This window comes from Haplochromis burtoni, unplaced genomic scaffold (genome assembly GCF_018398535.1).
Source record: "Haplochromis burtoni strain Fernald_Lab_line unplaced genomic scaffold, NCSU_Asbu1 Contig_85, whole genome shotgun sequence".
Taxonomy (NCBI): Eukaryota; Metazoa; Chordata; class Actinopteri; order Cichliformes; family Cichlidae; genus Haplochromis; species Haplochromis burtoni.
The window spans coordinates 2,148,399-2,168,614 of record NW_024582446.1 but is presented as its reverse complement, the minus strand read 5'-3'; the positions used below and the strand labels follow the sequence as shown (position 1 = coordinate 2,168,614).

Genomic DNA, 20,216 nt, shown 5'->3' with positions numbered 1-20,216 from the left:
CGGTTTGGGTTCAGCCTGATCCTGTCACGTTATAACCGGATCTTCATCGTGATGAGGATGGTCAGCTTGAAATTTCATCATCAGGAAATTAACATGTTGGATGTTTCCGTGGCACAAGAATGGAAGATTCATCGCCTATTCATTTTTGGCCCTGATGAAATTATTCACTGCGACTAATCTGAAATTGGATTAAATAAACCCGACTGTGAAATATTTCACTTTTATGGTTTTAGACAAATCTGTGAGAAGAATAAATACATTTATTAAAAAACTTAGAGTTTATAGACAGGCTGTAGAAGACCTGTCACCCCAACCCCAAATCCACCTTCAAAAATTTGACCACAAGCCAAGTTAAAGTGTAAAATTCATTATTTTTTACAAATTATTTTTAATATTTTTGAACTTTTGTTGTTTAAAGCCCTTCACGTTGATCCTAAACACACGATCTACCCTATACTTACTAGCTGTTTCCCTTGGGTACGTTCAAATGCGTCCCCAAGGTGACATTTGGTTTAGTTTTAAAGCCTCCTCATAACCTTTGGGAGACAAAATCCTGAAGTATTCAATTAAAGACCGATTATTACCATTTTCTTTCCTTTTTTCCTCAAAAATAATGTCAAGCTTGTCTTAAAAGTATGAAAAGAACCAACACATCTTGTCCATACTGACTGTGGCTCTAAGTCTGAAGCGACACCAAATTTCTCACAGTCCTCTTTCTGTGAAAAACTTCCCCATCTCTTAAGGTGGTGGTGGTGGTGGTGGGGGGCTTCCATCCATGTAAGCTAGGGAGTGTGAATCTAACCTTTCACGTCTCCATGGTGATTAAAAAGTCTAGGTTTGGCATTTAATTTCTTCCTTTTAGAGTTGCGGGGGATTATGCACATCCTCACACACAGACACACACCCACTCACACACAGCACAAATTCAGTTGACCATGAATGTGGCCAAAGTTTTAAATAATGGGGTCAGTGTATGTTCAAATAATCCCTGTGCACTAGAAGCTTAGGCTTCGGAGTTTTCCATGTACTTTTTTTTTTCTATTCTTGGATGTGTATCGTGTAAAAGACAGGAGGTATCCCTCTAGATGCGAGCACAAAGCTGCTGTACAAACCTTCTGTCGGGGGAAAGTTGCCTTAAAGGGAGAGGAGCTGGCTGGTTTCAGACAGTGGGTGTACCCAGGCAAAGAAGGGTTATTCTCAAATGTGAGTAATGCAAAGCTACTCTACCAGAGCCCGAGATTTGTATTTTTTTAAAATGGAGCAGGAAATTAGCATAAGAGGTCCACTTTAATATCTAGGCCCTTCTTACCTGATTACAACAGCCTGTGACATAAACATGGTGCAAGTTCCAGAGCAAATGTGTCTTTACTTAGAAGATTTTAGACCAGATAATAAGTCAGGGAAAAATAGCTACAATGCACAGAGCAGAGGAGAAAATGAGGATTAATATTTTTTAGCACTTATTTTGATTTATTATAATATCGCTGAACGTAATGACCGCTTGAGAGAGAACCAGCAGCGTGCACAAAACCAGGGCCTTGAAACTGACCCAGCTGAATGGAGTTTAGTCATTGTTACCTGCATTATTAACATCTACTTTTTCTGCTGTGATGTCAAAAAGTCTTCAGTGAATTATTAAAGCCCTCCATAAAATCATTTTCTTTTACATACAGTAAAAGTCATTTCATTCCAAATTAGCTGTGATATAAGTCTCAAAGACCTGAAAAATCCTTTGAACTATAAGGTATAAATTTGACCAGAATTACATGATATACTATATACTGATATATTTTTTAAATATTCTATTCTGCAGTTGGTAAACCTATTTATGATTCACGGAGACCCCTTGAGAGCCCTGCAGAGAAACCTGGAAGCTCCCTGTACACCGGTTTGAGAGGCACAGATATAGGTCACCTTTGTTAAATCATGTGTGTCGAAGAGCAGACGAGGCTTCCAGCCAAAATAATTCTCAGATGTGTGGACCCAGATTTAAACCGCCACCTATTCAGGATGATTGGGTGCTGCAAAAAAAAAACAAAAATTAGTGCTAACTGTTGTTCTACAAGCCAAAGGCAACCAGGCCCTTCGAATATTGTGTTACAATAACTCTAACATCACCTCCGGTTATTTGACTTCTTAATTTAATGCTCACATACAATACAGCATACACATATGTTTTCCTTTACATCTCACAAACACAAAAGCAAACAGTTGAATACGTTGATAACTTTTAGCACCGGTATAGAGCACTGATCCACTCAGCTTTCTCTAAAAGTCTTATTCATAGTGACTTTCAAAATAAAACAGCTTAGTTTGATCTCACTAGGCATGGCTTACATGGAATATCTTTACAGCAGCATTCACTTACAAAGGTTAATTGATTAAAAAAGGATGCATACTGTACACCAAAAGTGGTATACAAAAGCAATATCATCTTATATACCCATTTACATGGCCTTTTGGGTTTTCTCAGTATAACATTTAAGTGTTTCGTGTGTTCTGACAATTTGTGTATCAACACTGATGCTCAATAAAAACATAGAAACATATAATTTAAAAAAAAAGTTCTTATGACTGTACATAAAGAGGCTATGGAGATAGGCGGCGTGTAACAATCTTGCATATTAAAACATTAATATATCACGTTCACAAAGCTCTCGCTTTTCTTTATATGTGTATGTACAAGAGAGCTGCTGTCCTTCTGTGTAGGCTATTGTTCTGTTTTTGTTAGGCTGTACTGTTTTTAATATGAAAATTATAATTAAAAAAGAAAGGCAAATTCAATGGGAACATTACTTTTTTGTCATACAGTAATGTGAAAAAATAGTATCAAAAATGATTTTCTAAATCTCTCAATCAAAAAGCGACGTAGTCTTTAATGCACCGTTTTTTTAAATACACTCGTAGATATGTTTTTTCAGCTTGGTAAACGAGAAAACGAGATCTGATAGTGACATTTGACAAAATGAGACTTTCTTAAGGTATAAAGTGTTTTCTGTTATACATTGCTTGTCTGATGACGGATATACTGTATATATAATCTGCAGCAGACAGATGTTCTGCCAATGAAGGTTTGTGGGACAAAAGAGATTTTAATGATTACAAATATGTTATACAATGCGTATGAAGGATGTATTCCACAATATGATGGGTTTAGATCAAACTTTATGCCAGACATAAGACAAGAGGAAGGGATGAATCGTAGCTCTGGGAAACTTAGCAAAATTTCTGCTCTGTAAGCCAATGAGGGAGTAAGCTGTCCAGGTCTGAGGTGCACCAGTTCAAAGTCAAAATGTTCGAGTCTCTCTGCCCCCGCGTGTTTTATAATCAGTATGAGGTGGTTGGCTGTAGTGCACAATGGATGCAGCGACTGAATCGTCAGCTCCTCTTGGCTTTATTTACCGTTACACAGTGTTTGCTTATTGTTTAGTTGTCTGGCTATTTTGGGTCAATCTCATAGCATAGTGCAGTGGTTTACGCAGTCACCTAACAACTTAAAGATCCCCAGTTTAATCCTGGAAGGAGACACAAATCCCTTAGGTGCCTTAGGATGTCAGGAAGGGAATCTGGTGTAAAAAAACAAACACGTGGAGAAACTTTGTGAATAAGGGAGTAGCTGAAAGTAGCTTCTTCTTTTCATACCGTCATTTTTTGCCACTACAGATTTGAGTGAAGAGTCTCTCAACAACCCATTTATACTTCATCTGCTCAGCACTAAAGGGCTGACAGTCAGAATTAGGAGCCCAACAGTGAACAAAAAGGAGCATCTAGTGTTTTAGGAGGTGGTGGAGACCAAAACTGGAGTTAAAAGATTTAAGTTGACCTGAATATGGTGACCATAAAAATAACTCCAAATGAATAATAAGTTTATTAAATGATGCTCATTATCATGTTTGATATAGAAACTTTAAAGAAAAAATCAATATGTGCAGATTTTTACGATGTAAGAACCAAACTAATCTGTGATACTAGTTAACCTAACATGTACAGAATTTAGATGGATACGGTCTTGTGATGTGACCTTGCTAATGTTAAAGTGCTAAAGTTACCAACTTTTATGATAGAGATAAATGAAAGACTGAAACAATATAGTTATTCAGTAGTTCATATAACTGATTTGCTTTTATACTTTTGGGGCAGATAAGGAACAGATGCACCTTACTTCCGGGAACTCTAAATGAAGTGGCACACCTCATGACTCTACTTTCTTCCCATTGGCTAACAGACCTGCCTTCCCCAGATGTGACCTTCCTCAAATATCCTGCTGGATTTAAGAGGTTAATAAACTGTAGTCAGTTTTCAGAACTTAGTCTGCTTAAGCTTGTCGATGTGGTAGCAAAGCTTCAAGGCCGGCCCCAGCTTGAGTCCGAGGTACTTCATGATCATGTCGCTCTTTAAGAGTAACAAAGCATTTCCATCTATCTCCTGTGAAAGGCAGAGGAAGATGGTGTGAAACTCAGTGAGGACCTGAGGTTTAGTCTAGCCAGGTAAATCAGCAGCATAACACTTACATGTTTCCTAAAGACATCTGCGTGAGGACCTAGAGCCTGGGGATCTGCATCCCTGATGAACCATACAACATCTTCCACAGACCAGGTGGATGGGTCTTTATTGGGCGGAGCCTTGGACTCCTGCGATTCTGAAGACACATTATAACCTCAAGAAAGAACAAATGAAAGATGGAGAGTTACTTTTGTATCTCAGAAAAATAAAGGCCGCATCAATGCTTGATTTATCTCTTGATGGTGTCATACCTGTCCTGTTGCTCTCCGGGAACGCGTTTGGGCTGGTGGATGACTGCCTGCACATGGAGGCTGAGCCATTAGAGAACTGCTGTGAAGAGCGAAACCCGTAGGTGGACTTTGGTGAGTAGGACGAACTTATGGAGCTGAAAGCGGAATCGCCAGGGTCAACGGAGTAGCGTTTGCCATCTGACTGGTCTAAATGGTAGTCATCAGCCATTGATGTTTCAGCTAAAGAAATGATGGAGACTTCTGTTAGTGATAAAAATCCCCCACAGATTCAAAGTATTTGTTTATATTAGTTCAAGAACTTAATTTGGAAGTACCATCTGACTGGTAGGAGCCACCGCTGTGCTGTGTAATGGGCTGATCACTGAAAAGGTTTTCACAGTGCAAGCTGCGACAGAGCTTCTTCAGAAAACGAAGCACATAGTCGATGCTGTTCACCACGGGGAGGCTCAGAAGATGCTGCTTCCCATCAAATGTGGCTGGAAGAGCAAAACAGAAGACCACTTGAAATGCAGCTTAGACAAAAGTTTCTTATAAGTCAGACAATGAAACCTTTAATATTTTTTTTCTCTCTCAGTAACACCTTAGGGAGTGTGCTAAAGAAGCTATTAAACAAACAGATAACAACACCTGAAGGGGGTCTTTGTACAACACCTGATATTTTTTCTCCTCCGTAGCCTTGCGTGAGGAGAGTGAACACCGTTTTCTGCTGGAAAGCACTGTCGATGCAGCCCTGAACGGCCTGCTGAAGCACCACAGAGGGTCTGTCGGGCCCAAAGTGGTCGGGAAGCTGTTGGATCTTCTTCCTGTCCAGGTTGGGCCCAGTGTTCGCCTGCTTGTTGATGTAGATACAGACTGGAAAACACAAATGAAGAAAATGAAGGAAAGGAGAAATAGCAGAAAAACATAAGGGAAAAAAAGAGATCATATGCTTTTTTGTCTTTAAGCTAACAGAGAAGCACTTTAAAGCTTCTTAAGTGGGATTAACAGCGTATTGTATTTTACCTGTGAGCACCTGGGGCGTGGCAGAGTGGGGGATGGTGGCAGCATCCTGAGGAATGGAGCTCATATCGGGCTCTGGGGTGCTGCTGGGTGGCGAAATAGCCAGTGGTGTCATCACCATCCTGGGTTTGAGCTGGAGAGGAAGAAGGGGGTTTTGTATTGCTATGTCTGTTTTGGAAATATCATTTATTTATGCACACTAAATCATGCAGGGAGGATTAGGATTGTTTAACACTGTAGTTTTCATGCTTTGGCCTGTATGAAAAGAAAACAAATGTGCTGATAATAATGTCCTCTTTAGGCTAAAAAATAATTCCATAACACAACAGAACAAAGCCTCACAGATGTTAACTCCAACTCTGTTTATGCTGGGATCCCACAAAATCTGAAGGGCATGGAGTCTCCCTGTCTGTGTACACATGTATTTTTAAACACACTGCACCCACACACACTACAACTCATCCACCAGCCCCCCTTCCCCTTTCCCATCTGGCTGACCTTGAAGCCCGGCTTTCTCCCCCTCTTCTTGGGCACTTTGAGTGGAGGGAGCGATTCAGGGTAGCGATTAGGAAAATCCATCTTGGCGACATTGCGGAGCGGAGGTCTCCCTCTCTTCCTGCCCGGTATCTTCCCCGCCTGGCTGGGAATGAAGGAGGGAGCCACTGCAGCTGATTGCATCTCACCGTTGTTGCCGTCTGATTTCTGTGCCGTCACTGCAGGTAAGCTCATTTGTAGCTGGACACAAAGGAAACAATGAGTGAGCTCAAACAAGGGCAAGGGCAACGCATTGAAAACATGCACTTTAGTTGCACATCAATACTCCTCTGTAGCCGCTGCATACTAGAGTGCAGCATTAGCATGAATTCAGAGGAAGCAGACGCAATTGGCAAAGGTGTACCAACAGTAACATCCAAACACTAGGAGCCTGCAGAAAACTCAGCCGAGCAATGTGCTGAGAGAAACAGCATTCAGCTGAGCACCATAATAATCAAACAACACACAAAGGCAGCCATGCATGTGCCGTGGTGGAAACAGCACCTCCATCCTGCACTCGTAACACACTAATAAACCTGAGAGAGGGAGGGGTGACTATTACCTGCTATCTTCTATTGTGAAAGCCCACAACCTTTTGTTTTAAGTCCCAGGAGCCTAAAGGCAACTACAAAGTTAAATCCCATGCAGTGCAGGAAAAGCCATCTTGCTTTTTTGCCCCCCTTAGTCTCCCTTTGGTTAACACACCGCTGCTGCTGCTGCTGCTGCTGTGCTGCTGCTGCTCCTGGGCACACAGGCTGCAGACATCTCATTAGACTAATGCATTCAGCAGTGGCAGAGGGAGGGGGGGAAATTGACTTCACCATGGCTACCCAGCTATGAATTACCATTATCATGACAGCTTCCAGCCTATTCTTAAAATAAGAGAAAGGAAACAAGAAGCAGCTACTAAATAAAAGAAATACCCCCCACCCCCCCCAGCAGCAGCACAACTAACCGGAAAGAAGCCATTTGCAATGCCTCCAAATGTATTTTGAAGAGATTTGTGAAAGGATGCAGCATGTAAACAAACAATAACCGGTCAGCAGGCACTCACCATCCAAAGCAGATGTGAAGATGTGGAGTATCCCTACGCTCCGTGCTGTGGTTCCTATATTTTCTTCTGCTACCAGTAGCAGAGCACAGATCTCAGAGCAAGGCGGATTCCACTGTAATACTGTATATATGTCTGTGTGCTTGTGTGTGTGTGTTTGTGTGTGTGTGTGTGTGTGTGTGTGTGTACAACAGAGACAGACAGAGAGCGAGTGACAGTGTGTGTGTGCATTAAAGAGACAGAGAGACGGAGAGAGAGGGAGAAGTGCTCCTCTGTTGTCATGGCAACAAGCCTGTAAGCCCTGACAGTTGTCTGCCATGTTTTGTCTGCAACCCAGGCTCAGTGCTTCGGAGGCACAATTAGACCCAAGACAGATTTGCATCTGTCAGTTGATATAAAAATTAAATATCTGTTATTTATTTATTTATTTTTAACACGATTCTTTTTTTCTTTTCTTTTTTTGTTTCAGCGTTATTGTGAGCTTTTAAATGGTTTATACTTAAATTATATTTAGATCTTTGGTGAATTGTTGATAAATTCATCAACCTATAACGTCTATCAAAATGATCATCTTAGTCATGTTCTTAAGTAAAAATGACCCAGATTATAAAAAAATGTTTTAAAAATTCCTGCTTCGAGCTTTCCAGATGAGAGGAATCAGGGCTTTTCTTTGTTATGCATGAGAGCACGCTGAATATATTTGGGCTTTCTGTTTGTAAAAACAACACCAGGGAGCTGCTGGAGCTGCAGGAAATTTTTTTGTGATATGTTACAGTGAATAAAATAAATAGCTGCTGTCCAAAATAATCATGTTAACATTAAAATCTTATTGTGAAAATAGGAAGATTTTACAGAATTCCATGTGGATTTTTGCTGTGAAGATCGCATGTTTTATCATTTTGTGTTTCAAATGTATTACTCATTAATTTGAATAAACGCCTTTTTTCCCTTTTTTTTTTTACTCCGGGTGGGCGAAGAAAGACTATATCTGGCATTAATTTACCCCCTACAGTCATACAGTGAAGTCAATGATACTGCTGCACTTGATATTACAGTCACAGAGGACAAATCAGGTGTGCGTGCAGCGTGAGATTTAGGCAAATTAGTTTTTTTTTAATTATTCAAGAAATTATCTAGCAATACATTTTTAAATTAAGTAATTATAGCGAACAACACGCAATTTCCCAGAGCTGAAAGTGATGCTTTTAGAGGTCTTCTTTTGCCTGACTACTAGCCGAAACCCCAGAGATGTATTAAGTGTATAACATTATGAAGTGGCAACACGCAATAATAATATAGCCTTTGAAAATGTATTTTTAGGATGCAATAGCACATTTACTACGCATAATTAAAATGCAATATTATTTTACTTACGTTTTTCGTATTTATTTTTATACGGACAGTATATAATGAAAGGTGCTGTTAAATAATCTGGCATGGTGAATTGTCGCCTCCTGTTGGCCGAAAAACGACAGAAAATGTCATTGCTAATAAAGTTTGATTGACAGAATTTGAATTCAAGATGGCGGCGCGCGTACCGCTGTCTATGAAGATGTCACCCTCAGCTTCTTTGGGCTTAAGGCTTCTTTTTAAAGAGCAACATTCCTCCGGAAAGCTGCTGAAATCTCTCAGCGAGTTCCACAGAAGAGGTGAGGTTTGTTTTCAGTCAGTTTAGACTGTTTAAAGTAACCGTCCGCGGCTCTAATCATAACCTTGTCCTACTTTTACTTAACATAATTAGTTAGTGTACGCTTTTCCACGTTAACCTGGCATAATGCATATTTTTGAGGTTTTGTTCAAACTTACCTTGTTATGCTTGTCGGTTTTTCCTGCCCTTTGAGCTGTCAGAGTCGTTACCCGCTAATTCTTCCTATTCGCCCACCAGAGCAACGTTATCGTTACTGTCCGAGTCACCCAAAAAATCGTTGTCGTAGTGGTCTAAAAGCTTTGCGGAGAGCTAACTTATCGGTAACGTGCGTGTTGTTACGGTTTTTAAGGCTACTCTGTGAAAGTCCGGCAGGCGGAGGAGGAGAGCGGTGTTAGCGCCGCCGGCTTCAGCGGCCCCCTGGATCACTACACCGGGCTGATCAGAGATGGGACGCTGCGGGAGGATGAGCACCAGAAAGCAGTGATGCAGAAACTGGACGAGCTGCACAAAACTCTGAGAGGATACAGCAACACCCCGACATCTGTCTTCTCCAGGGTAGGTAGAAGCATGCCCCAACTTATGTTGTTATTATTATTAATATAATAATATTAAGTGAATATTAGTGCAGAGCAACGTGGTTTACAATGTTGGCAATATTAGAGATTAATCTTTACATTTGTCCAACTTTACTCAGCCTTTAACTTAGTTATTATCCAAATTATGAAGTGTTTTTGCATCACAGAGTATCACAAAGGTTTTGGAGTAATAAAATGCTGTTATTGTGTAGCATTCACACTCCAATGAATGGGGCATCTTGCATAAGGATACTTAGGTATTCAGACCTAAGGTACTCAGGTAGGTGGCTGTAGTGGAGGGAGGGTTAGCACTGTTGCCTCACAGCAAGAAGGTCCTAGCTTTGAATCCACCATCTTGCCAGAGCGTTTCTGTGTGGGGTTTGCATGTTCTCCCCGTGTCTGTGTATCTTTTCTCTGGGTACTTCGGCTTCCTAGCGGGGTTAGGTTAACCAGTAATTCTAAATTGTTCATAGGTGTGCATGTGAGTGGTAGCTCACATGTGTTAGCCCTGTGCTCAACTATGGCAGCTGGGGTTGGCCACAACCCTGAATTGGATAAGTGAAAGAGGATGGATGGATTATATATACAGGGGTCCCTTTGGTCATGTTACCTACCATAAATTTCATATATTTTCCCTATTTCCTGTCCATCTATCCATCCATCCATTTTCTGCTTATTCAATTCAGGCACTGGAGCCAGTCCCACTTGACACTGGTGTACCCGGAGAGAAGCCGTTTGAGCACATGAAAACTGTGTCTTACTATGTAATATGTGCCTTGAGGTGACTGCTCTTTTGATTTGGTGCAGTATAAATAACTATGCATTAAACTGAAAAGGCCCCAGGGTACAACAGTGCTAACAGTTACACCACTGTGCTGCTCTACATGTGACCGTTTCACATTCAAAAACATTAACACAGAAAGTCCAGTGTTAATGATGACTTGTGAAACGTGGTTTTTCAGTTTAGTACTTTGTCTTCATCTTCTTCTGTTGCTCCTCCAGTTAGAGGTTGCCAGAGCAGATCATCTGCCTAAATCTCACCCTGCTCCTAGTATCTTCTTCTGTCACACCAACCCTCTGCATCCATGAATCTTTTCTGTGGTCATCCTCTTTTCCCCCTGCCTTAAAACTCCATATTCAACATCCTTCATCCCATATATCCACTGTCCCTCCTCTGCAAATGTCCAAAATATCTCAGCCTCTCCTCTCTAACTTTGTCTCCAAACTGCTCAACCTGAGCTGCCCCTCTGATGTACTCTTTCTGGTCCAGCTTGTCCATCCTGTCAACACACTCCACCCTGCCTGTGCTCTGTTTTTCACATTCGTCAGGTTACCACTGTGTGACATAAATCTGAGGAACGTAAGAGCGGCTCTCTTTCATGCTTCATCTTCTTTGCTGATAATTTCAGCAGCATGCCTTTTTAAAATTTGACTCTGCAGTGTTTCTCTTATCTTCTTACTCAGTCTCATCAGCTGTAGGCTTTGTTGACATAACTTGCGCTCTTACTGGGTGTGATTCCTTCAAAAAAAAGCCTGTGTGTTGGGCATGCTTTGTTCAGGTCACACTTTAAAAAAAGGAATTAGTGAAAGATTCCTAAATAATTTGCCATCTATTTGTCTATATTAGTTTATAATGATGATTTTTGCTCATTTTTACTTGTCTCTGCATCTTTTAGTTTTTCACAAAACCAAAGCCTCCCAAAGGTTACTACATCTACGGTGATGTTGGTAAGCCATGGAACTCACAGAATTGCATATCTCAATGTAATGAAATTAAGATTTTTTCCAAACTCAGAAGATCTTTTTGTTTTGTTTGTTTCAGGCACGGGGAAAACGATGGTCATGGACATGTTTTATTCATATGTGGAGACTGAGAACAAAAAGAGGGTTCATTTCCATGGTTTTATGTTAGACGTGCATAAAAGTGAGTAGAGTTGTTAGTTAAGCTGCATTTAAGAGAAAAAGGGGGGTGAGCTGTGTTTATCAATGCAACTTTGGACTTTCTCTGCTTCTAGTGAACATGTGGGGGAAGATAAGGTGTGTTTGTTTTATTGGCAAAAAGAAATACTGGAGTTTTGTTCCAGATAAATCAAGTCTCTTGTATCTGTGCCGTTAAAGAAGATTGCAAATATTTTTTTTTTCTACATCAGTACATAATCCATTTGGATATATCGTGCCACTCCTGCCACTTAAACGTAGCTGTGTAAGGATTTTTGTGTATTTACGAAAATCCACTTGTCACTAATGGTAAAAGCTCTAGCATGAGACACAGTTTTGTTTTTTAAATTTATTTCTCTGTGATTTGATTTGTGGAGATTCAAAACATTTACCTTTGAAATACTGTAGTATTTCCTCCAGTTTAAGCAGTACTTCACATACAGTCATGTGAAACGAAAGATTTAAGAGGACTCTAAGTACAGCCTTACTGCTTCCATAGCAATTAAGAGGGTAAGTAGCAAATTAAACTCAGCATATGAGCACAAACACCTCATAACAACTGTAAACACAGCGGTGGAGGGGTGATTATTTGGGCTTGCTTTGCAGCCACAGGACCTGGGCACTGTGCTCATTGAGCTGACCGTGAATTCATCTTTATAACAAAGCCTTTTAGAGTCAAATGTGAGGCCATCTGTCCAACAGCTAAAGCTCGGTCCAAACTGGACCAAGAACAAGCGATCCCAAGAACACCAGGAAACCTGCAACAGAACAGCTGAAGAAGACAAGAATCAGTGTTGTAATGATCCAGACCTCACGCTAACTGAAATATTGTGGTGGGACATTAAGAGGGTTGGGAATGAACAAAAAACCCCACAAACCTCAATGAACGAAACGTATGTTGTAAAGAGGAGGGCGCAAAATTCCTGCACAACGATGTGAGAGAAAGTTGTGCAGAAACAATTATTTAATAATGGCAACTTTGTCCAATATCCTGTGCAGAAAGCCATATAGAAGAGAAAGAGTCTTGTGCAAAACAATATATGTTACCCTAACCCTATTGCATGCTTATTATACATAAAATATTTAATATTATAATATTGTAAGAATGTGGTAGTTTGCATTTTCCACTTGGTTTTTCTGGGATCTGTATTTGTCTCTTCTTACAGACTTACGATTAACAGTAACTGCATTTATCTTTTCAATCTACAGGGATTCATCGGCTGAAACAGAGCATGCCAAAAAGGAAAGCAGGAAAAATGGCCAAGTCTTATGATCCCATTGCTCCGGTTGCAGAGGAAATCAGTGAGGAGGCTTGTCTGTTGTGCTTCGATGAGTTTCAGGTACTTTTAAATCATCTTGGAAAAAAAACATTTAGTCTCTATAACATGTAACCTCATGTAACAATCATGTTGTTGTGCGTTACCCACATTTCAGGTCACTGATATTGCAGACGCCATGATTCTCAAGCAGCTTTTTGAGAATCTGTTTCTAAACGGTGTTGTTGTTGTGGCTACTTCTAATCGTCCGCCTGTAGGTAAGTAATGTCTAGTGTAATATGATTATAAATGTGTTCTTAACACGGCTTAAAACTCCTTTGGTTTACATAAAAAAAACAAATAATGCCTTTAAAGCACAATCTTATGGGATTGTAATCAGAAATGTATAAGCTATAATCACATTCAGGAAATTATTCATCATATTAAAGTAAACATGTGCATACATCATTTGACAAAAACAACTGCAATAATAAATATTGTGTTACAGTGGTCCCTCGCTATAACGCGGTTCACCTTTCGCGGCCTCGCTATTTCACTGATTTATTTATTTATTTATTTATTTTGTGCAATTTTGCATGCTTTTTATTTTTGTTGTTGTTACAGCACATTGTGTTCTGCGTCCTGATTGGCTGTAGACCATTGCAAAATGCAGCTGCTCGCATTTTAACAAGAACTGGGAAATTTGAGCACATTACCACTGTTCTTAGATCTCTGCTTTGGCTACCTTGTCAGGTTCGAGCAGATTTTAAGGTCCTGCTGCTCACCTACAAGGCTTTAAACGGACTGGCACCTTCGTACCTCTCTGACCTTTTACACCTTTATGTCCCATCTCGTGCTCTACAATCTCAGGACTCTGGCCTTTTTAAAAGTTCCTAGAGCCAGAAAACAGACAATTGGAGAGCGTGCTTTTTCTTTTCGTGCCCTGTTTCTGTGGAACAACCTCCCTCAAGATATTTGGCAGGCATGCTCTGTGGAGGTTTTTAAAACTAAGTTGAAGACACATTTGTTCACCCTATCCTACATGTCTTAATTCTATGGCTTTTAGTTTTTAAATGTTTACTGTTTTTAACTTGTATTGTGTCTTTTACCTGTATTGCTATGTATCACTTTTATTTTATTTATCTCTTTAATTGTACAGCACTTTGTTTGAAAGCGCTTTATAAATAAAGTTATTATTATTGTCAATCAAACTCGTGCTGCGTCTCCTGTCCAGTACAGAATGCGTTCAGCTTGTCAAATTTACATAAATCTTCGATCGCTAGCAGTGTGACTCTGAAGTGCTGTACTGTATGTTTGTAAGTTTTCTCCCCAACAAACACAACAATGTCGATAAAACGTTTTGCACCGTCAAAGGCGCCTGCGGTAGCTCCCAAAAGGCAGAGGAAGATGCTATCCATCGCATAAAAAGTAGGACTTCTGGACATGGTTAAGGAAGGTAGAAGTTACCGTATTTTTTGGAATATAAGGCACATTAGGCGAAACCAAACAGTCAGATAAGTCAAACTTATCTCAACTCATCCTTCTTGCTTCCTCCACTTCCGTACCACTGATTCATTAATGTTGAATTCTCTCGCAGCTGCTCTATTCCCATGTTCTGGACCTGAAAACAGGGTTTGATCTTTGGTTTCATTCTACAATACTGGACTTATTTTTCTATGAAGGTTTGAACTTTGAGGGTGTTTAAACAAGAGAGAAAAGTGTGAAAATCTTCATGCCTGTCTGAGAAAAGTGTATAAAGTGTGTAGTGAGGGGTTTTACAGCCTTAAAACATCTAGAATAATTGTAAAATATGAAGCTGGCTTCTTTGCGGATTTCACCGATTGCGGGTTAATTTTAGAATGTAACTCCCGCGATAAACGAGGGACCACTGTATTTAAAATTTGTAACAGTTATGCTATGTCAAACTGTTATTTGTCTTACTCATTCATCATTTGTTTAAAACGAGTCATTTTACCTCACTTCGCCCTCCTTTTAAGCCAGCTTTCTTCTTACTGGCTGACCCTTTCAAGCACAAGGTTTGGACAGCAAGTGGGCTGAGCTGTTTTGTGGCTAAATCCATAATGTTAGGAGCCTGAATCGATGATGTTACGAGTATCTGCTCACACTGACACCACAGAGAGCCAAGAGTAAAAAGAAACTGTTGGAAACTGAGAGCGTTTTAACCCACAGGGGTTAATTTTACATCCAGTGACCTCGATATCCGAATTAAATTGTAACAGTATAGAGTATACACCCACCAAGCACTTTATTAGGTACAGCTTGGTAGTATGAGGTTGGAAAGAACTGCTTTAATTCTTCGTGGTAGAGATCCAACAAGGTGCTGGAAATATTCCTCAGAGGCGATAGAAACACTCAGAAATGCTCTTCTCCATACCTTCGTTGTAACAAGTGGTTATTTGAGTTTCCTGTCACATTAAAGCAATCTGGCCACTTTCCTGTGACCTGAGTCAGCTCTGAGTCAATGAGGCATTTTCACCCACTGAATTTGCGCATGCCATATTTTCTCATTTTTTTGGACCATTCTCTGTAAACCCTAGAGATGATTGTGTGGGAACATCCCAGGAGACCAGCAGTTTCTTAAATAGACTAGCCTATCTGGCACCAACAACCACACCACATTCATAGTCGCTTAAGTCCCCCCTCTTCTTCATTCTGACGCTTGGTTTGAACATGATCAGGTCATCTTGACCACGTTTACAAGCTTAAATGTGATTTGAGGCTACAAATTACAGAAAACAAGAAAGCGTAATCGGTCTTCTATAACACTTTGAAAGCCATTTAGATGTATGCCAGATAACAGCAAATGTGACAATGTTTTTTTCTTTCTGTTTTCTCAGACTTGTATAAAAACGGCCTGCAGAGAGTCAACTTTGTGCCTTTTATTGCAGTGTTGCAGGTAAAGTGAAGTCACCTTTTGCTGCTGAGGCATCGCAGTATTTATCTGTAAAATGTTTGTTTTCCTCCTGCAGAAATATTGCCATACTCTTCGCCTGGACTCTGGGATTGACTACCGCAAACAGAATAGACCCTCATCTGGAAAACTCTACTTCCTGTAAGAAATGCTCACTGTAAAACAAGACAGGGGGATGATTTTGTTTTGTGTGGTTTGCACTGTTTTTCCTATTTAATGTTTCCCTGTTACATCTGTTGCAGTTCCAGTGAACCTGATGCAGAAACGACCCTCGATAAAATGTTTGACGAGCTGTCTTTTAAACAGAATGACAGTAAGTCTGCTTTCAAAATAGCACTCTGTCACTGCAGCATTTTACTGATGACCTGCTCATTATATAAAGTGCTGAACATAATGTTTTCTGCAGTAACACGACCAAGAGTTCTGAACGTCCACAACAGAAAAGTCCGTCTGAACAAAGCGTGCGGGACCATCGCAGACTGTACGTTTGAGGAGCTTTGTGATAGAGTGAGTCTCTTTTACAGACACACTGTGTGATGGATCATATGTTATATTTACTGTTTGTCATCTTTTATTTTTAGATTATGTGGTATGGCAGGTTTAATATGGGAGAAAAAGGAGTTTTCTTTATTTTATGGCACAAATTGGGCTTGTTTTGACTTTGTATCAGAAGTCTATTATTAAAAAGGGAAATCAATGGTATGCTCAACCACAAGAGTGCAGTATTTTTTGTTTTGTTTTTTTTCCTTCAAATTTGCAAACCACTCGCCACAATCTTGAGCTACTAGTTTCCCATTGCTAGTAAAAACGTGCAGCTGTGTGTGTTTTCAGAGTTGCAGTATGACTGGTTTTCTGCATACTGATGACAAAGTCCTGCTGCAAAGCCCTCGAACACTTGTTATCAGATGTTTACTGCACCAGTTTTTATTGCTTTAACGTCACATCAAATAAATTCAGATGTATTTTATTTTATGTACCTCTCCCTGCATTTTAGTCTAGTTGGTTTCCTTCACAATGATGGGAAATGAAAGGGGTCTGTTTAAACGACTGACTCGCTTTTGGTTCTGCTTATGCTCAAGAGAAAGAAAATGACTAATACAAAGCAGCAGAGTCTGAAGTTTCTAGTAAACATTTTATGCAAAGTGTAGTTTGGTGAAAAACTTATGGAAATGAAAAAATGACTCAAACCAGTGCGGGAAGTCTTGCTTGTGGACACCTCATACATATGTTTGAATATAAATGTTCCAGCCTTTAGGAGCGAGTGACTACCTAGAGATATCCAGGCTGTTTGACACAGTCTTCATTCGACACATTCCTTTGCTGACCGTGAACAAAAAAACTCAAGCCAGGCGGCTCATTACGCTTGTGGATGCCCTCTATGAACACAAGGTACGATTCCTTCATTTGTTTGTATGCACATTAAATCTGCGCTAAAACACCAAACACGGGAATTTAACACTAAATTTGTCTCGTTTCAGGTACGTGTGGTGATCCTCGCAGATCACCCGCTGGAGGATATTTTTGTACAAGATGGGGATCACAGCCACGACGAGGGCCACATCCTTATGGATGACCTGGGGCTGAAAAGGGTAAGCTGTGACTCTGTTTCCACAGAGAAACCAGATTTGGGTAATTTTGGTGGTAAACACAGATGATTAAGGCCTCTGTGGCCTACGGCTGACAGTAAATGAAACCCAGAGCACACAGCTAAAAGTAAGTCAGCACATACTGTGTAAACTGTAAGAATCATTTTAACCAGTATATCAGTTTGTTCCTTCCTTCTTCCTTTTTTTATTAGAAAAAATACAAGTCCATCCTTGAAGTGTATCAGTAACATAAAATAGTGGAAATTAATGTGTACATTTTTGTGTGAAATGCCATTTAAAACAGAATTTGCGAATCTCATAAACCCAAATCGTATTCACAGTAAAACATAAAACTTTAAAATGTTTAAACTGACACATTTTATTATTTCCTTAAAATTATTACCTCATGTTGAATTTTATGGCAGCAGCATGTCTCAAACAGGTTGCCACGGGGATGACAAAAGGCTGTAAAAGTGAGGGATACTAAAAAGAACGCTGGAAGGAACATTTGCAGCTAATTATGTTTATTAGCAACACGTCGGTAACATGACTGAGTATAAACAGTGCGTGTTAGAAAGGCTGTTTCTCAAAAGTAAAGATGGGCAGAGATCTGCAAAAAAACCCACAAATTGTAGAAAAATTCAGAATAATGACCTTGAATGTAAAATTGAAGGTCCATGTGTAAGAGACGAGGCTAAAAATCAGCTCAATTCAGTTTTATTTTTATAGCACCAAATCACAACAGCAGCCACCAAGCGCTTTATATTATAGAGTAAAGACCCTACCGTAATACATAGAAAACCCCAACAATCAAGTGAACCCCCTTGGTGACAGTGGGAAGGAAAAACCAGGCTGAGGGAGGGGCAGCCATGTGCAATGACCGTTTGGGGGTTGATGGTACAGTTTTGTATCAATGTTGGATGTTTGTGATCTTCAGGGCCCAAAGGCATGTGCTCCCATCTAAACAAAGTCTCGGCTATTTCAGCAACACAATGCTTGCCCACAAGGACCAAAGGCTCACATCGCATATAAGACAACATATCTCTCCCAAAAGCCTGCTGGACTCCTCGGTTCCCAGATGTTTGCAAACTGTTGTTAAAAGAAGAGAGATTGCTACACAGTGATAAACATGGTGCCGTCGCTTCAGATTCAAAATGAGTTCTTTTTTTCTTCACACTGAACGTTTTCATTGTTTAAACCTTTGATATGGTTGGTTTGCTCTATTGTGAATAAAATGCTGGTTTATGAGATTTGCAAACTTAACTTTAGGTCTGTAAAAGTTAAGTAGCTTAGTCAAGAATTAAAAGCATTTAAGACTACAGGTTGTTTTGTTTCCTGTGTCAGAAGAGAGATGAAGCATGTTACCATAGAAATAATTTTTACCAAAATAGAAATACTAACTTAAAATTTATCTATTCAAGTTAGTGGTTCCACAGATTTTATTTTCCACTTCATGAAAATCCAATTTTTACTTTTGGAGCATCTAATTTGGAAACTATTAAACCCATAAATACAACACTGAACGAGTGTAAAAATAGAATAATCTGTGTGAACATGTAAAGATGAAAGATCTGAGAGTGAGGAGGTTGTATCGTTTTATTAGACTGCCACCATTTGATTAATGGCTTTTTTTGCCCCAAAGTCGTGTGTAAGTAAACTGTAACATGTCCAATGTCTAACAGGAAGAAGCCAGCAGTCTGTCCATCTTCAGCGGCGAAGAGGAAAAATTTGCCTTCCAGAGGACCGTGTCCCGACTCACAGAGATGCAGACAGAAGAATATTGGCTGGAGGGGGACAGAAGCATGAAATCACAGGCGTAACATTTAGAAAGGAAACAGTGTTACCAAACTTGGTGCGCCTTAATCTGCACTCCTCGCTGCCTGTAACAGCCCAGAACTGAACACTCCTCCTCATCATCATCATCTTATGCAGCACAAACCCAGTGGAACTCCTCATCTCTGTGCGTGTGTGCAATTGTAGTGCAGAGTATTTATTCTTATCTAATCATTTTATTGCGACATTGCACTTTAAGGAGGATTTATAAGATGAACTTTGAGTTATTGCTTTTAACTTGGTGACATTTTTGAGGTCCAACTTCACTTTTTTTTGATGTGTGGGAAATCAGCTGGACGACTTTTGGAAAAGTAATCCAAAAGGACTTTGATGAAGATTTAAGGGACATTTTAATTGGATCTATTTTAAGATACACTACGGTTTGAAAATGAAATGAATTGTATATGATCTTAACACATCTAAATACAATGGCAGCAGACTGGTTTGGAGATTTGCAGCCGTGTGTTTATTCGAGTTGTGATTTATTTAGCCTGTGCATGTGAAATGTTTATCTCAGAAAGCTTTGCAGATGCTGCAGAGAATGAATGGCACCATCTGACTCTTCATCAGTGTCTTCATTCGCCAGACGGAAAAAGAAAAGCAAACCATGTCAGCTGAATATTACTTATATGGCACAATAGCTTTGTACATCTGTCCCCACAAATGAAACCGTTTCAGTGTTGGCGTAGGTTGATATTTAACTGCTTTCTGCTTGCATTCATCCTCCGTTTATTTAAATACAATAATGCACACAGCCTTACAGAAACAAAGACTGCACTGTGTGGGAAGTGAAAGTGAGAAGAAAAAAAAAACTACATGAGTATATCTCCTGTACAAACAAAAGCGTTACCAATGCAAGCACAGTTTTTCTGCATAAATTAGATCTCGTGTCCTTTTTTTAATCAGCATTTCACTGATTCATTTTGAACGTGACAGTGAGGTTAGCAATAACAATACTCCTGATAAGATTTAATGCTCATATGAAAAAGTATTGTACAGTGAGTCATTCAAACGCAGTTTCATTGTGTCATGTTATTCTATTTAAATATACTGGCAACAACTTTATTCGGTGCATCTTGCTAGTACTGGGTTGGACCCCCTGTGACATTA

General features: G+C 39.8%; 2 protein-coding genes across 4 annotated transcripts; one reads left to right on the top strand and one right to left on the bottom strand.

Moving 5' to 3' along the window:
• Positions 1 to 2,124: 2,124 nt before the first annotated feature.
• Positions 2,125 to 9,413, bottom strand: LOC102308581 (Scm polycomb group protein like 4). Of its 3 annotated transcripts, none has more exons than XM_005926124.3 (8): positions 9,145 to 9,413; positions 6,252 to 6,488; positions 5,757 to 5,886; positions 5,406 to 5,606; positions 5,069 to 5,230; positions 4,755 to 4,973; positions 4,512 to 4,657; positions 2,125 to 4,425 (listed from the first exon to the last, which is right to left on the bottom strand). In XM_005926124.3, exons 2-8 carry the CDS (start codon positions 6,480 to 6,482, stop codon positions 4,300 to 4,302), a joined length of 1,215 nt encoding a protein of 404 aa, XP_005926186.1. In that variant the 5' UTR covers positions 6,483 to 6,488; positions 9,145 to 9,413; the 3' UTR covers positions 2,125 to 4,299. The 3 variants fall into 3 exon arrangements, with proteins under 3 accessions (XP_005926186.1, XP_005926185.1, XP_005926187.1); XM_005926123.3 differs by lacking the exon at positions 9,145 to 9,413 and adding an exon at positions 7,342 to 7,565; XM_005926125.3 differs by lacking the exon at positions 9,145 to 9,413 and adding an exon at positions 6,850 to 7,158.
• On the top strand, positions 8,835 to 19,796 carry afg1la (AFG1 like ATPase a). The gene is made up of 13 exons (XM_005926126.2): positions 8,835 to 8,987; positions 9,336 to 9,541; positions 11,238 to 11,289; positions 11,384 to 11,485; positions 12,709 to 12,839; positions 12,934 to 13,033; positions 15,614 to 15,672; positions 15,746 to 15,828; positions 15,930 to 16,000; positions 16,094 to 16,194; positions 16,936 to 17,076; positions 17,166 to 17,276; positions 18,956 to 19,796. Exons 1-13 carry the CDS (start codon positions 8,861 to 8,863, stop codon positions 19,091 to 19,093), a joined length of 1,422 nt encoding a protein of 473 aa, XP_005926188.1. The 5' UTR covers positions 8,835 to 8,860; the 3' UTR covers positions 19,094 to 19,796.
• The last annotated feature ends 420 nt before the right edge of the window (positions 19,797 to 20,216 follow it).